Source organism: Phalacrocorax carbo, chromosome 2, assembly GCF_963921805.1.
Source record: "Phalacrocorax carbo chromosome 2, bPhaCar2.1, whole genome shotgun sequence".
Taxonomy (NCBI): domain Eukaryota; kingdom Metazoa; phylum Chordata; class Aves; order Suliformes; family Phalacrocoracidae; genus Phalacrocorax; species Phalacrocorax carbo.
The window spans coordinates 113,969,779-113,980,876 of NC_087514.1; the positions used below are offsets into that span (position 1 = coordinate 113,969,779).

General features: G+C 41.2%; 2 protein-coding genes across 2 annotated transcripts in view; one reads left to right on the forward strand and one right to left on the reverse strand.

The window, feature by feature from the left end:
- Positions 1-10,452, forward strand: part of AVL9 (AVL9 cell migration associated) — a 51,788-nt gene extending 41,336 nt beyond the window's left edge. The window contains exon 17 of the transcript XR_010371644.1: positions 442-10,452. The gene's annotated coding sequence lies outside the window, so the exon portion shown is untranslated. The remainder of the gene's footprint in view (positions 1-441) is intronic.
- Positions 3,855-10,096, reverse strand: KBTBD2 (kelch repeat and BTB domain containing 2). The gene is made up of 3 exons (XM_009514007.2): positions 9,927-10,096; positions 7,003-7,168; positions 3,855-6,559 (listed from the first exon to the last, which is right to left on the reverse strand). The coding sequence occupies exons 1-3, from the start codon at positions 10,094-10,096 to the stop codon at positions 5,024-5,026; spliced, it is 1,872 nt and encodes a 623-aa protein (XP_009512302.1). The 3' UTR covers positions 3,855-5,023.
- Positions 10,453-11,098: the final 646 nt, after the last annotated feature.

Consider the following 11,098-nt stretch of genomic DNA (forward strand, 5'->3'; position numbering starts at 1 on the left):
AAAAAGCAGGCACGGAGCTTTAGTTCTGTGATGTTTCTGGTCTTGACCCCATTCTTTATCAAATCCTAGAAGTAGTGTTTGGATTCATTTAAAAAAAATACCGAGATGGATCACTTGTGTTAGTGAAATGGTTAAACAGTGAACCTGACTCAGATTACTGTATTCCCCATAAGTTGATGTCTTACGTGCACAATATCTGTACACAGCTGGCTTAATCTCAGTTGTGATGGAGCTTGCTGAGTCCTTCTGTACAGGTTCAAAATTGTGCAATCATACATTGCTCCTGTTGTAATACTATTACAAAATCAAATGATAGAAAACAAGATATTTTTTTGTTACCTGCCTGAATTTACTGACTAATATTGAGGAAAGCATAACTGTTCTTTGCCTCAATAGTAGCAGAGACCACCTACATCATCTTCTTTTCTTGTCTTAATCTAGATCACCAGGACAGCAGCACTGTAAGAACGTTTAGACTGAAGGAAGGACAGTTATCTAAAGAGAAGGCAGATGTAGAGGTATTTTGTCTTTAAAAAACAATATTGGGAATAATGTCACTCGCATGCTATATGAAACGGACAGTGAATTCTGACAAAGCAAACTCCTTTGGTCTCTCATCTCTGATTTCAGAGAGAGAAACACAGTGGAGAATTTAAAAGTTCAGGCATACCAGAAAGTGGCAAAAAACTAACGCTGAGCCTAATATATTGCCTAATGCAACCTGTGTTTACTGACCTTTGCTGCTCTTAATAAATGGGGTGTGTATGTATTGTGACGTCTGCAATGCTGTGCCAAAGAGCTGGCTGAGGAGTATGTCCACTTCTGAAGTGTGGAACTCAGTTCTTAGGTGGTTTTTTTTTTCCTTCTTCAATAAAAACACATTCTCAGAGTTAAACTAGTTAGCCCTACCCCTTGCACATTCTAAATAAAATCTCAGTATCAAGACTTAGCTTGATGTTTAGCACATAATCTGTACAGAATTTAAGGTCTGCACTACATCACTACCTTTCTAGTGCTTTTTATTGTCCTGTTTACTGGCTCTGGTCATACACACACTCCACTGCATTAGTATGTATTCAGTACGGTTTGCTATTTTAAGAGATGAAGTCATGTAACGCTTCAGGTGACCAGTCACATTTCAGCACTTTGGTCTTGGTGTATGTACAATGTAAACCCTTTCTTTGCTAAAATGAAGGTACCAAGTGTCACCAGTTAGGCCAGGCCCCAGAAGAGCTCTGTATTTTTAGAGCAGGAGTGGAGAGAAGCTCACACAGAGATACTCTTATTACTCTGTTCCACCCTCGTGCCTCTCCCATGTTCTCTGTTAGTCCTTTCTTCCACGTCACAGTTTCTGTAAGTTGGCGCTGACCTGGCTCTAGCTCTCACCGGCCAGTTCAGACTGGTTACTGGCCTCTTCCATACCAGAACTCAGGAGGTGCATGAAGATGCACAGCTTCCATATAGCCTGCCTCCCAGCACCGTGAGTGATGCCTGTGTTTTATTCAGTCTGCTAGTACTCCTCCTCCAGGGGGTACGCTCTTTGAGTAAGAACTCTGCCTTGCTGGATTGTACTCATGATAAATGTTGTAGGAGGGGGATGCTTTAAATAATTCTGGAGTGGAACTGAACAGAACTTTGTCTGGCTAGTGTTGAGCATGAAGTGGAAAGAAACTGACTTTAAGGGCAAGCCTACTTCAGAGCCTGCCTAGATCAAAGCTCCTTTCATGTAGGAATCCAGATTCAAAAAGAGAAAACAACGTGAAGGTAGCTGTAAATGGGAAACGGGAGGGAAGCCACTGGCTTGCTAATAAGGTCAGTGCTCTGCAGGTTTGCTCACCAGTGTTCCTTGGCTGTCCTGCACTAAGGCAGGTGCTAGTGCGTTGTAACAGAGGTACTGAGAAGTAAAATGAGAAACGTGGTCAAAAGCAGTGCTTTAAACCTTAAAACAAATTAAAAACTTCAGAATGTTATAAAATTATTTTCCCCCAAAATTACCTGTCCATCTGATCCTGTTCTCTGTAAAGCTTGACACAATTCACTGCCCTAGATCTGAGTGGTCCCCTTGGAACAAAAATTAAACTTCCAATTAGGTATGGATTTAGCCAACTATAAAAAATGAGCAGATGCATTAAAAATTAGCAGAGGCCAGAGCGCTTCTTTTTATTACTTCCAGTATGGGGGGCTGAAACTATGTAGGACTAACCTAAAGTAGTTCTACCAGAAAAGAAGCAAACTTCTGCAAATGTAGCAAGGCTTGAGGACAAAGTTGATTCATTGAAACTCATACCTAAAGGTACTTCAAAGCCAAGTCCACATTGAATGGGCTGGTGTGAGGCTGAAGCTTTGTCATAAGATACCAGCTTAGAAGTCTCTGAAGGCTTTAATCATATTTACTCTATTTATGAAATGAACGCTGTATTTCTTTCAGCTGTTGTCTTTGTTCCCGCAGAATTCCGTCTTTCGCTAATTCCACCACTAGTGACCATTTCCAGGCACATGACAGCGCTTTGCCAGCATGGTTTCCTTCTCCAATTATGCAAGGAAAGAATTTAGACTTGAGAATAGCATTTGCCAGCTGTGTTCTCCTGCGGGGTTGAACACTGAGTGGAGCAACTAGCTGTGTAAGTGAACTAGTAGCAAGTACGTTTTAACAGAGGCACTAGAGAACTGTTCAACACTTGACTGGTCTTGTCTTTAAGTACTCTATTATTAATAGTAAATTGATTTTGCGTTAGGTACTACATCATCTTAGACTGTATCAAATAAATAAAAAAATATAGTATCTAGAAATATAAAAGTAGTATATTAAAAATGCAGGTTAGCAGGAAGTTATGTAGACTGTGTTTTAAAAGATGTTCCTAAACGGATAAAATGAAGGCCAGTTCTTCATTGTTCTGTGAGGCAACTGTTACTTACAGCCACTGTGATTTAGTAATCCCTTGTCCTATTCAAATTTACCTTTTTTTTTTTTTTCCCTCTCCTTTCCTTATGTACAGTTTCTTACCAAAGATTTTAAACTCCAGCTGAAAGTTCTTAGTAACAGAACAAACTCAGTGTGCTCCTTCACTAGCTGTAGATCATCTATGCTTCAAGAACCTAGGCTTGTCCTAAAGGTTAACACAGCCAGATAGCACAGGCTACGGTGAGAAGGACCCACAGAGCTGGGCAGACCATTCTGGCTGGAGCTACCACGATGCCACTCATTTTTGCCAGTGTTTTTCTTTTAGTGTATACTCCCGTGAACAGGCTTGGAACTGCATGTCCCCGACTACATGAAAGCAATATAACAGACCCAGCAACAGGATGCCCTGCATCACTTCTCCCCTCTTACCTAAGCAAGTCAGTCAGGTGTTTTAAGAAATAAAAAAAAGAGTTAAGGTAATGGTAAATGCAAACATGTTATTCTGGGTCCCATAAACCCTTAGACAGTACAAAATGCCAGAGCATTAGGAAGAGTTTTATAGGAGGCAGGTTTATCCAAAAATCCCTTTTCCAGTGAAAACCTTTAATAACTGTAGAAGACAAAACTTTGTAAATCCACTGGAGCCTCAGCCATGCAAATACACTGGTGTAATTCACTGGCAGTAGAGCAGAATTTGTCCCGTGATGGGAGAAATGCTGAGTTACAAAAATCATAGCGAGGGATTGGAGCTCTAGGTGATCCTCAGTTGGCCCTCACCACCTCATTTCCAGCTTTCACTGACCAGCAGTCAGCTCACGTGCACGTCTCCAAGCTTTGCACAGCTCAACTATTGCCAGTTGCCTTCAACCAATTACTCGCTAGAAGCGTGCATGCAGTGGGCGGGTGTTGGAGCTGTGCCTACTTGAACCAGAAAGCACACTCAAACTCAGTCTTGGATTCAGTCTTTTTTAATAAATTAATGTCATTCAAAATACAGTGCCAGAACATGATGCAGCTGAACATGCTAGTAAGGTTTGTCATGAAGCACCTGTGTTCATGTTAGGTTGGCGGCGCCCCGCTACTGCTAGTGGTTCCTGGGATTAATGCCAGAGCAGCACTAGTCACCTGCTCTCCTGCACGCAGAGCACAGGATGTTCCTGAACGGTTTGCTCCCCCCCCAAAGTAAAAAACCTGATAGCTAAGGGATATCTATACACAGTCACACTACAGTAATGCTTGTTATTAAATTAACAGAAAATAAAGACCTGGTTAATCCACACTAAAACTTTGTTTTACAATGGAAAAATACATCAGCAGCAGGAAGTAATATACATGAGCCAATGTTACTGTAATACAGAACGTGGAGACATTTACTGATTAAAGCTCCACATAGACCCGCACTATGAGGGCTGACAATTCCTATTGCAAGCCCAGCAACTTAAGTCCACACCTGGTAAACTACCAGCTGCTTGGAAGACCTGTATTCTAAATAGACAGGTATAAGTTAGTGAAAATAGAATACATGCACCTAATAATACAGCTTGACTGAACCTGCAGTCATTTTGCCCTGCGTGTTACCATACACTGGAAGATCTACCCTTCCTACCACAGGTAGATCCATGGGATTTGTTTCTTTTTCTTTTCACGGCATTGCTATACCAACGCGAATATTAGTATTACATAAGTGCGGCACAGTCCTTTAATTAGGCCACGCTGACAATTATAGAACTAGCACTTAAGTAGAATATCCAGAAGTAGTTCAAAGATAACTGGAAGATACTTTCGAAAGAGTTGTGACATCATCCTAGAAACAGTAACTACTTTTTTCCTGAACCAAGACTTCATAGAACTAGAAATTAATTCTTTAGACAAGTCAGATGCTTAAGCTCATGATATACATATATATATTTCTCAATTATCAGATAATAGTATTTCAGATTATGGAAGCATATCTGCTCATTTCACTGATTCATACTGAATGGCGACAAGTGTTAGGTAGGGCATAAAAATACAACTCGTGAAAGACGGGTTTGACATCTCTGTTCCCGGACCTCTTCTTTCACAAACAATTTATTTCAAGATAACTGAGCACAGGGTCAGCTGTGCAGTCTAATCTGGGAGCTATACAGGTGGTAAAGTAACCATCTCCCCGTCCAGCTCAAACTCATCAGCTCCATCGGGTGAGAAGAGATACGTTGGAGGTTTCCATAGGGACTCTTCAAGGCAAGATGGATACAGCTTTCCTACAGTGCACCGGAAGTCTTTCCCCAAGTCCCAGAGCACACGTTCTGATATGTGCTGTCGTAGGAACCAGCGATCGAGTTCCAGGTCGTACTGATAGGTGGCATACTTTGCTCGCTCGTTCATGTGGGTCTCTCGTATAAAGACGCACAGAGAATTAGAGATGACGACGGCTCTGACGCATGGGTCGGAGTACCGCTTGGCAGGGATGTTGGCTGCCATTCTCCATTCGTTTTTATTCACATCGTAGATTTCCACAGTTACGGAAGACCCATCGACAGTGCTGCTTGGGAGTCTCACGCCAGAATTGCTGGCAATATGCAGGCCTCCAATATAGAATATTTTATCGCCAAAAGCAGCAGCTGAAGCAAAACACCTACTTGTCTGTCGCATAGCCATTTCTACCCAAGCATCTGACCTGGGAAAATAACAGTACATCAAGTTGTGTGACATTACGTAAATGCAGTTGTGAACTGCTACTGCCGTGCTCCATTGCCAGGCGCAAGGCAACGGGCTTACCATGGTCCATTCATCCTTCTCGGTATCGTACCTCTCCACCGTTCTCCTGTTGAGTTCTCCACCAACGCTGTCTCCTCCAATTGCATAGATGTATCCTTCACAGCAGACCAGGGATGGCTTTATACGAACAAAGAGCATCGGTGTCTTTGGAAACCAAGTGTTTTGCTGTGCATCAAACCAGTAAAAGCAGTTCACAGTTCTGAAGGCAGCCTGGAATTTGCTGCTTTTACTGTGATTGGTTTTCGTGTTTTTCAGAGGGACTTGCCCGCCTGCTATGTAGATGTCATTGTCGGGAGTTACAAGCGTCCCAACCTTATGCAAGTCAGCAGGAGGGTTGCAGAGTTTGTAAACTTTCTCCGCCTGGGGGCTATAACAGACAGAAGAATAAAGACTACCAGGGTTTTCAGCAGCAGCTTCAATGAATATCATCATCTCCTCTTTTGTCATACCAAGTCTGGGCTTGAAAAACTTGGGCATGGATTTGTACAGCCCTTGTACCACCACTGACTTATCATTGGGCGGTAAACCTTGAAACCAGGCTCTCTGCGTTACTTCTGAAAGTGCATCGATTCGGATTTGGCTAAGAACAGAGGACAAATACTGTGATCGTGATTCGGTGTTGTACTCCAGCCATAGCATAGCAGCTTCGCGAACTGTCTCCTCCTTTTCCACATTCAAATTGTCACTGCTTAAAATATCTATCAGTAGATCATGTGACAGTTGCATGAAAGCCTCCTGGTGGTACACAGCTGTGAACTTGTGCTCTACCATTCTTTTCGCACTCTGTTTTAACTCTTCACAGCTGAAGAGATCAGCAAAACTTAAGAGACGCACGCAATTCTCTGCGTTAATTTTTTTGATTAAGTATTCTCTACACCGTTGTAACACATCGTCTACCTGTAAGGCAAAGAAGAAACACACCAAGAATTACTGCTTACAGTCTAGTCCTTCATGTACCAGCAGCAGGTAGAAGTACCTGCTTTTAGGTTCCAACACCAGAGCTTAGGCCTGGAATACTACATACATACAAAAATACAGCAGTGACTTACTCAGCCGATTCATACAGATGAAGTACCTCATGTGATTATGTCCACTTGAGAAGCTAATTATCTAAATATTAGAACTGCATTGTTTTACTTCTACCCTCCACAGGGTCCATAAAGCAAGGAGGGATGGGTACATGAAACAATACCTGGCAAGCAACTGCTGCCTGCGCTGAGCAAACTGAACAAGAGTATTTTGAAATCACTACGCAGAAGAGACTATTTAATAGGATGAAGAAAAAAAAAGGTTCAGGGATCAGCAGCAGTTATTTCATACTCAGAATAAAACATTCCTACCTGTAAGAAGCAGGCAGTTTCATAAAGCTGTTCTACTGTGCTGTCACTTATTGCCAAGTTACCCGTGTATGCATAAGTGATGATGATTTGTAAAGTGGCCGCATCCACGTTCCTCAGGTGTACGTGTGTTTGTTTGCTTTCACTTAGCCCACTCATGAACATGGCTCTGAAGAGAAACATACATATTAAGACCAACAGTAAGTACAGGAATCTTAAAGTCACTTATCACCTGTAAGCCTTCAGCGATTACACCCAAAAGGTGAACACTCTCTTTGGTTGCCTGCTTACGGGTGTTTAGCATCGACCTTAGGCTACCAGCTAGTATTTAAGATAACGCACTTGTACAGAACATTCAAAAAGTACCATCAGTGCCTTCTCTAGAAATGCTTTCTATTTATGCAAACTCTTTTGTATTAATCAGCAGATAACTCTAATGATTTTAAAGTTTTAATGATAATATTTAAAACTTTTTCCTATGTCCAGTGATAAGAGGGAAGAAACATCCTCCAGAAAATACTGTTGAAACATACACAGATAAATTTTAGATTCTAAAACAAAAGCAGCAGATTTCTGCAACGGACTGGGCTAAGTCATACCAAAAAGAACGCTCCTCTGGGAGGAGGAGAAGGTTAGCTCAGAAAAAGGAGCAAGCACAAGCACTTCATGAAGTATTTCTTATATACCATTCATAATAACAATATGCAGTAAATGTCAAGTTTGTAGACAAAAGCAAACAAACAAAAAAAATCTATCAGGCTTAGTCTGAAGGAAAAAAAAAAAAAGCCTAAGTATTTCCATTACATCTTCCTGAAAAAGTAGAAAGGCAATTTAATGGGGAACACAGATTTTAAAAAGCCTTCTACTAATTCAGGTTTGGTATTGACAGTTGGACTGAAAATTCAGCTCAACACTCTTTATATTTATTTGGGACTTTTTAGGAAGCCAGATATGAGACCGGGTCAAAGGGGCAGTGGGTGCAGCCTGCAGTCCTGCCTTAAGTGGGTGAGGCAAAGGGGGCGTGGAGATACAACTTCCTAAGCAAAGCCATTCCAACAAGCATCTGGTACAAAGACAGTGCCCTGCCACCATTCCTTCCTGCCCCAGCCCCATCCCTCTGTCTTCTTCTAAGCTCCTTAACTCAGGGCAACTTGCATTTTAGGAGGGATCACTGACTGGCCAAGTGAGTGTCAGCTTGCCACGCAGCTTCTAGAGGTAAGCAAGGCAGTACGAGTGCCAGCAGACTCCTCTTCACAGAAAGGGCGAGGTAGCTGTTCGAGAATCTGGCTCTAGCACATGCTTACATGCTGCTGAGCGGCCTGCACTGGAGCTGGGCTGCCGCAGCACAGCATTCAAGCACAAAGATGGAAGGTAAGCTGGCTGCAGTCGTACACAACAGCTGGGTCACGCTAAGAAATGCTTTTCTGTTCTTCCCCCTCTCCCCACAGCCTCCTTCAGGGCTATCAATTTTTCATAATAAAGCTAAATTTAGGAAGCCAAGCATCTTTTTGTAAACCAAAGCAGAGAAGAAAAACAGAACATGACAAAACCACAAGCTTGATACTTCTTTTAACCAGTGCCAAAGCCTCATTCCATAAATAATAAACAAACACATATGAGTAAGAGATCTGACTGCGTTTTCTAATGCAGCACACTGTGTGGACTTTTGACAGCTTTCCAACCTTATGATTAGCCACCCACATTAAATCTGGCCACATTTCCAGTGGCTGTTATTTTATAGACGGTTGGATCTATGTCATCTGCAGAAGGCCAACAGCAATAATCATTATCTAGTGATCACACAATACTTATTGCTAAAAATTGTACCAGACTCATCTGAGATAAAATTCACACAAAACCCAGCAGCAACAAAAACTTGTGTGAAACTAATAAGTTAACCCTCAAACAGTTCCTGCGTTAGAAGGTATTCTCTATAGTCTATACAAGAAAGCAGACAAAACACATGTTAGAAGTATTCTGTACAGAGAGCCCATCTCAACAAGAGAACAGAATTTGCAAACCTTCCTTTTATTAAACGGGACAGAAAAGTTATAACCCCTCCTCAATGCACCAGGAAGGTGAAACATGCATGGATGTCACCAAGACTGGTTTCAGTCTTCAAAACCCCTTCCAGATGGGCAGATTAATTATACTGTGTTGCCAATAAAAAATTATTCATCACTGCAGAAGATTCATTGTACTAGGAAGGTATCTGCAAAAAGTAGTGCTCAACATATCTTACTAATAAAAACTTCAAAAGACAAAAAACAGGACACCTGGGGAGCAGGAGCTACTGAATTAAAAATTGTACCAGCATCTCAGCAAGGGGAAAAAAACCCCGAACTTTCCCCCATCCCCATAAAAACACCCCTGTGGCATTGCAGCAAGACTCTCAGGCAAGGGAATGGTTTCTGGCTTCTTTGCTGAGCAGAGGAAACCAAATGATGCAGAAAACAAAGCTGTGAACTTGCACAGCAATCCCTACTTTTAGCAGAGGCTTCTGCTAAGGAACTCCAGCTAATAAACACGACAATGGAACTCACATAGCCAAGTCTCAATAATCCCTTGTTACCCTACCTTGGGAAATAAAACAAGATTAAATATTTAAGGATTAAGTGTGAGGAAGAAATCTATTAATTATTCAGACTCTTATTAACTCCCTAAAGAAAACAAACCATTGCAAGTGTGATCTCCCCAATTTATTGTAAAAACTACAGTAGCTATCCAGAGGAAATCAAAGAAGCTGGAAAATTTGTTTTACTCTTTTGATGTTGGCAAGTAACGATATTTAGGGTTTTTTTTACTTACTTCACTGATCTTTAAAACTCCCTGCAACACATTAATCGTTAATCAATTAAGTAACATTACACTCAAAACCAGGTATCATAGATTTTCCAGAATTAACAGATCCTGTTTTGAATACTTACCTGAAATATGAGCTGCACGTTGCAAGAACCATCTTATGGCAGGGAAATTCAGTGCCCTCAACAATCAACACTATGTCAGTTAGCAGCTGCTGTTCATAGAAGAATTTTAACTGCTCCAGCAGGGATACAGCATACTCTGTATTTATCTGCCTCTCGTCCTGGGTAGACATGACTGTATTCCATTAATATTTCCAGGACCAGAGAGAAAAGTCAAGATCTTTTCGCCAGAGAAAGGTCAGGTGAATGTTTCTGAAGTAACCAGGGAAGAAATGGCAGGAGGTCTGTGGCCTTCCGAAGTGATACTGATAAAAAAAAGGCAGTGTTATCTTGGACTGCTGAATCAATGTTTCAGACTTTGACCTACTGTTAGGTCATCATGCTCTGACTTGATGTCACGGTCTGTTCAGAGACTTTCAAGAGTGTCTGCAGAGCTCCTGTTGAGATCTATGATGCATCAAATGAAGAAGAAAAAGCGAAGACTGAGGTAGGTTTCGTGGTAACATCTCGTGATCAGTGACTTGAGTGACTGGAAGCAGGAAAGAAAAATTAAACTACTCATTAGCACTTTCTCAAAAAACCTTCATAGTTGCCCCCTAAAAGTAACTGTCTAACAAACTTACTTCTAAAGTAGTACTAGACTCATGAATTAAAATGATTTAGCAACACAGCTTCTAAGGTCAGAGAGTTAAAATGAGGTTCAGTAAGACTTTATTCCTCTTCCAGGAACTACCCAGTTTTCCCACTGAGTATGCTTGTGCATTTCCTTCAACCATTGATAAGATAACCACATTTTTTTTTCACTTCCATATTAAACAGCTACTTCTTCTGCTTCTGTGTTTTTGTCTACTTAAAGCTTATCAATACCAGGCCAGTAAAAATATAAATGCAGTTTCTTCAATATTCCATCATTACCCATCTAAAGTCTCAACATCATCATTGACCCATTTATTTCACCTTTGGCATTCTACTAGAGAACAAGCAGAACTGGAGTTAAGGATTTAAAAAACCCTAGCAACCTATATTCCTATATTTGATTTATCTTTCTGTGCAGAAGGGCTTCACCTATTAATTTTTCACATTCCATTTTTTTCCTTCTGAGTCATGTCCATACAGCCAGGGAAGCATGACTGCAGCAGACAGGAGAGAAGATAGATAAGGAGATAACAGAAGCA

What these genes read in the sequence shown, in the direction of transcription:
- KBTBD2 (XM_009514007.2), bottom strand. Translation starts at nt 10,096, where the DNA reads ATGTCTACCCAGGACGAGAGGCAGATAAATACAGAGTATGCTGTATCC. An exon ending in ACGTGCAGCTCATATTTCAG is followed by an intron (nt 7,169 to 9,926) that starts GTAAGTATTCAA and finishes GTTTCTCTTCAG; the next exon opens with AGCCATGTTCATGAGTGGGC. An exon ending in AAACTGCCTGCTTCTTACAG is followed by an intron (nt 6,560 to 7,002) that starts GTAGGAATGTTT and finishes TTTGCCTTACAG; the next exon opens with GTAGACGATGTGTTACAACG.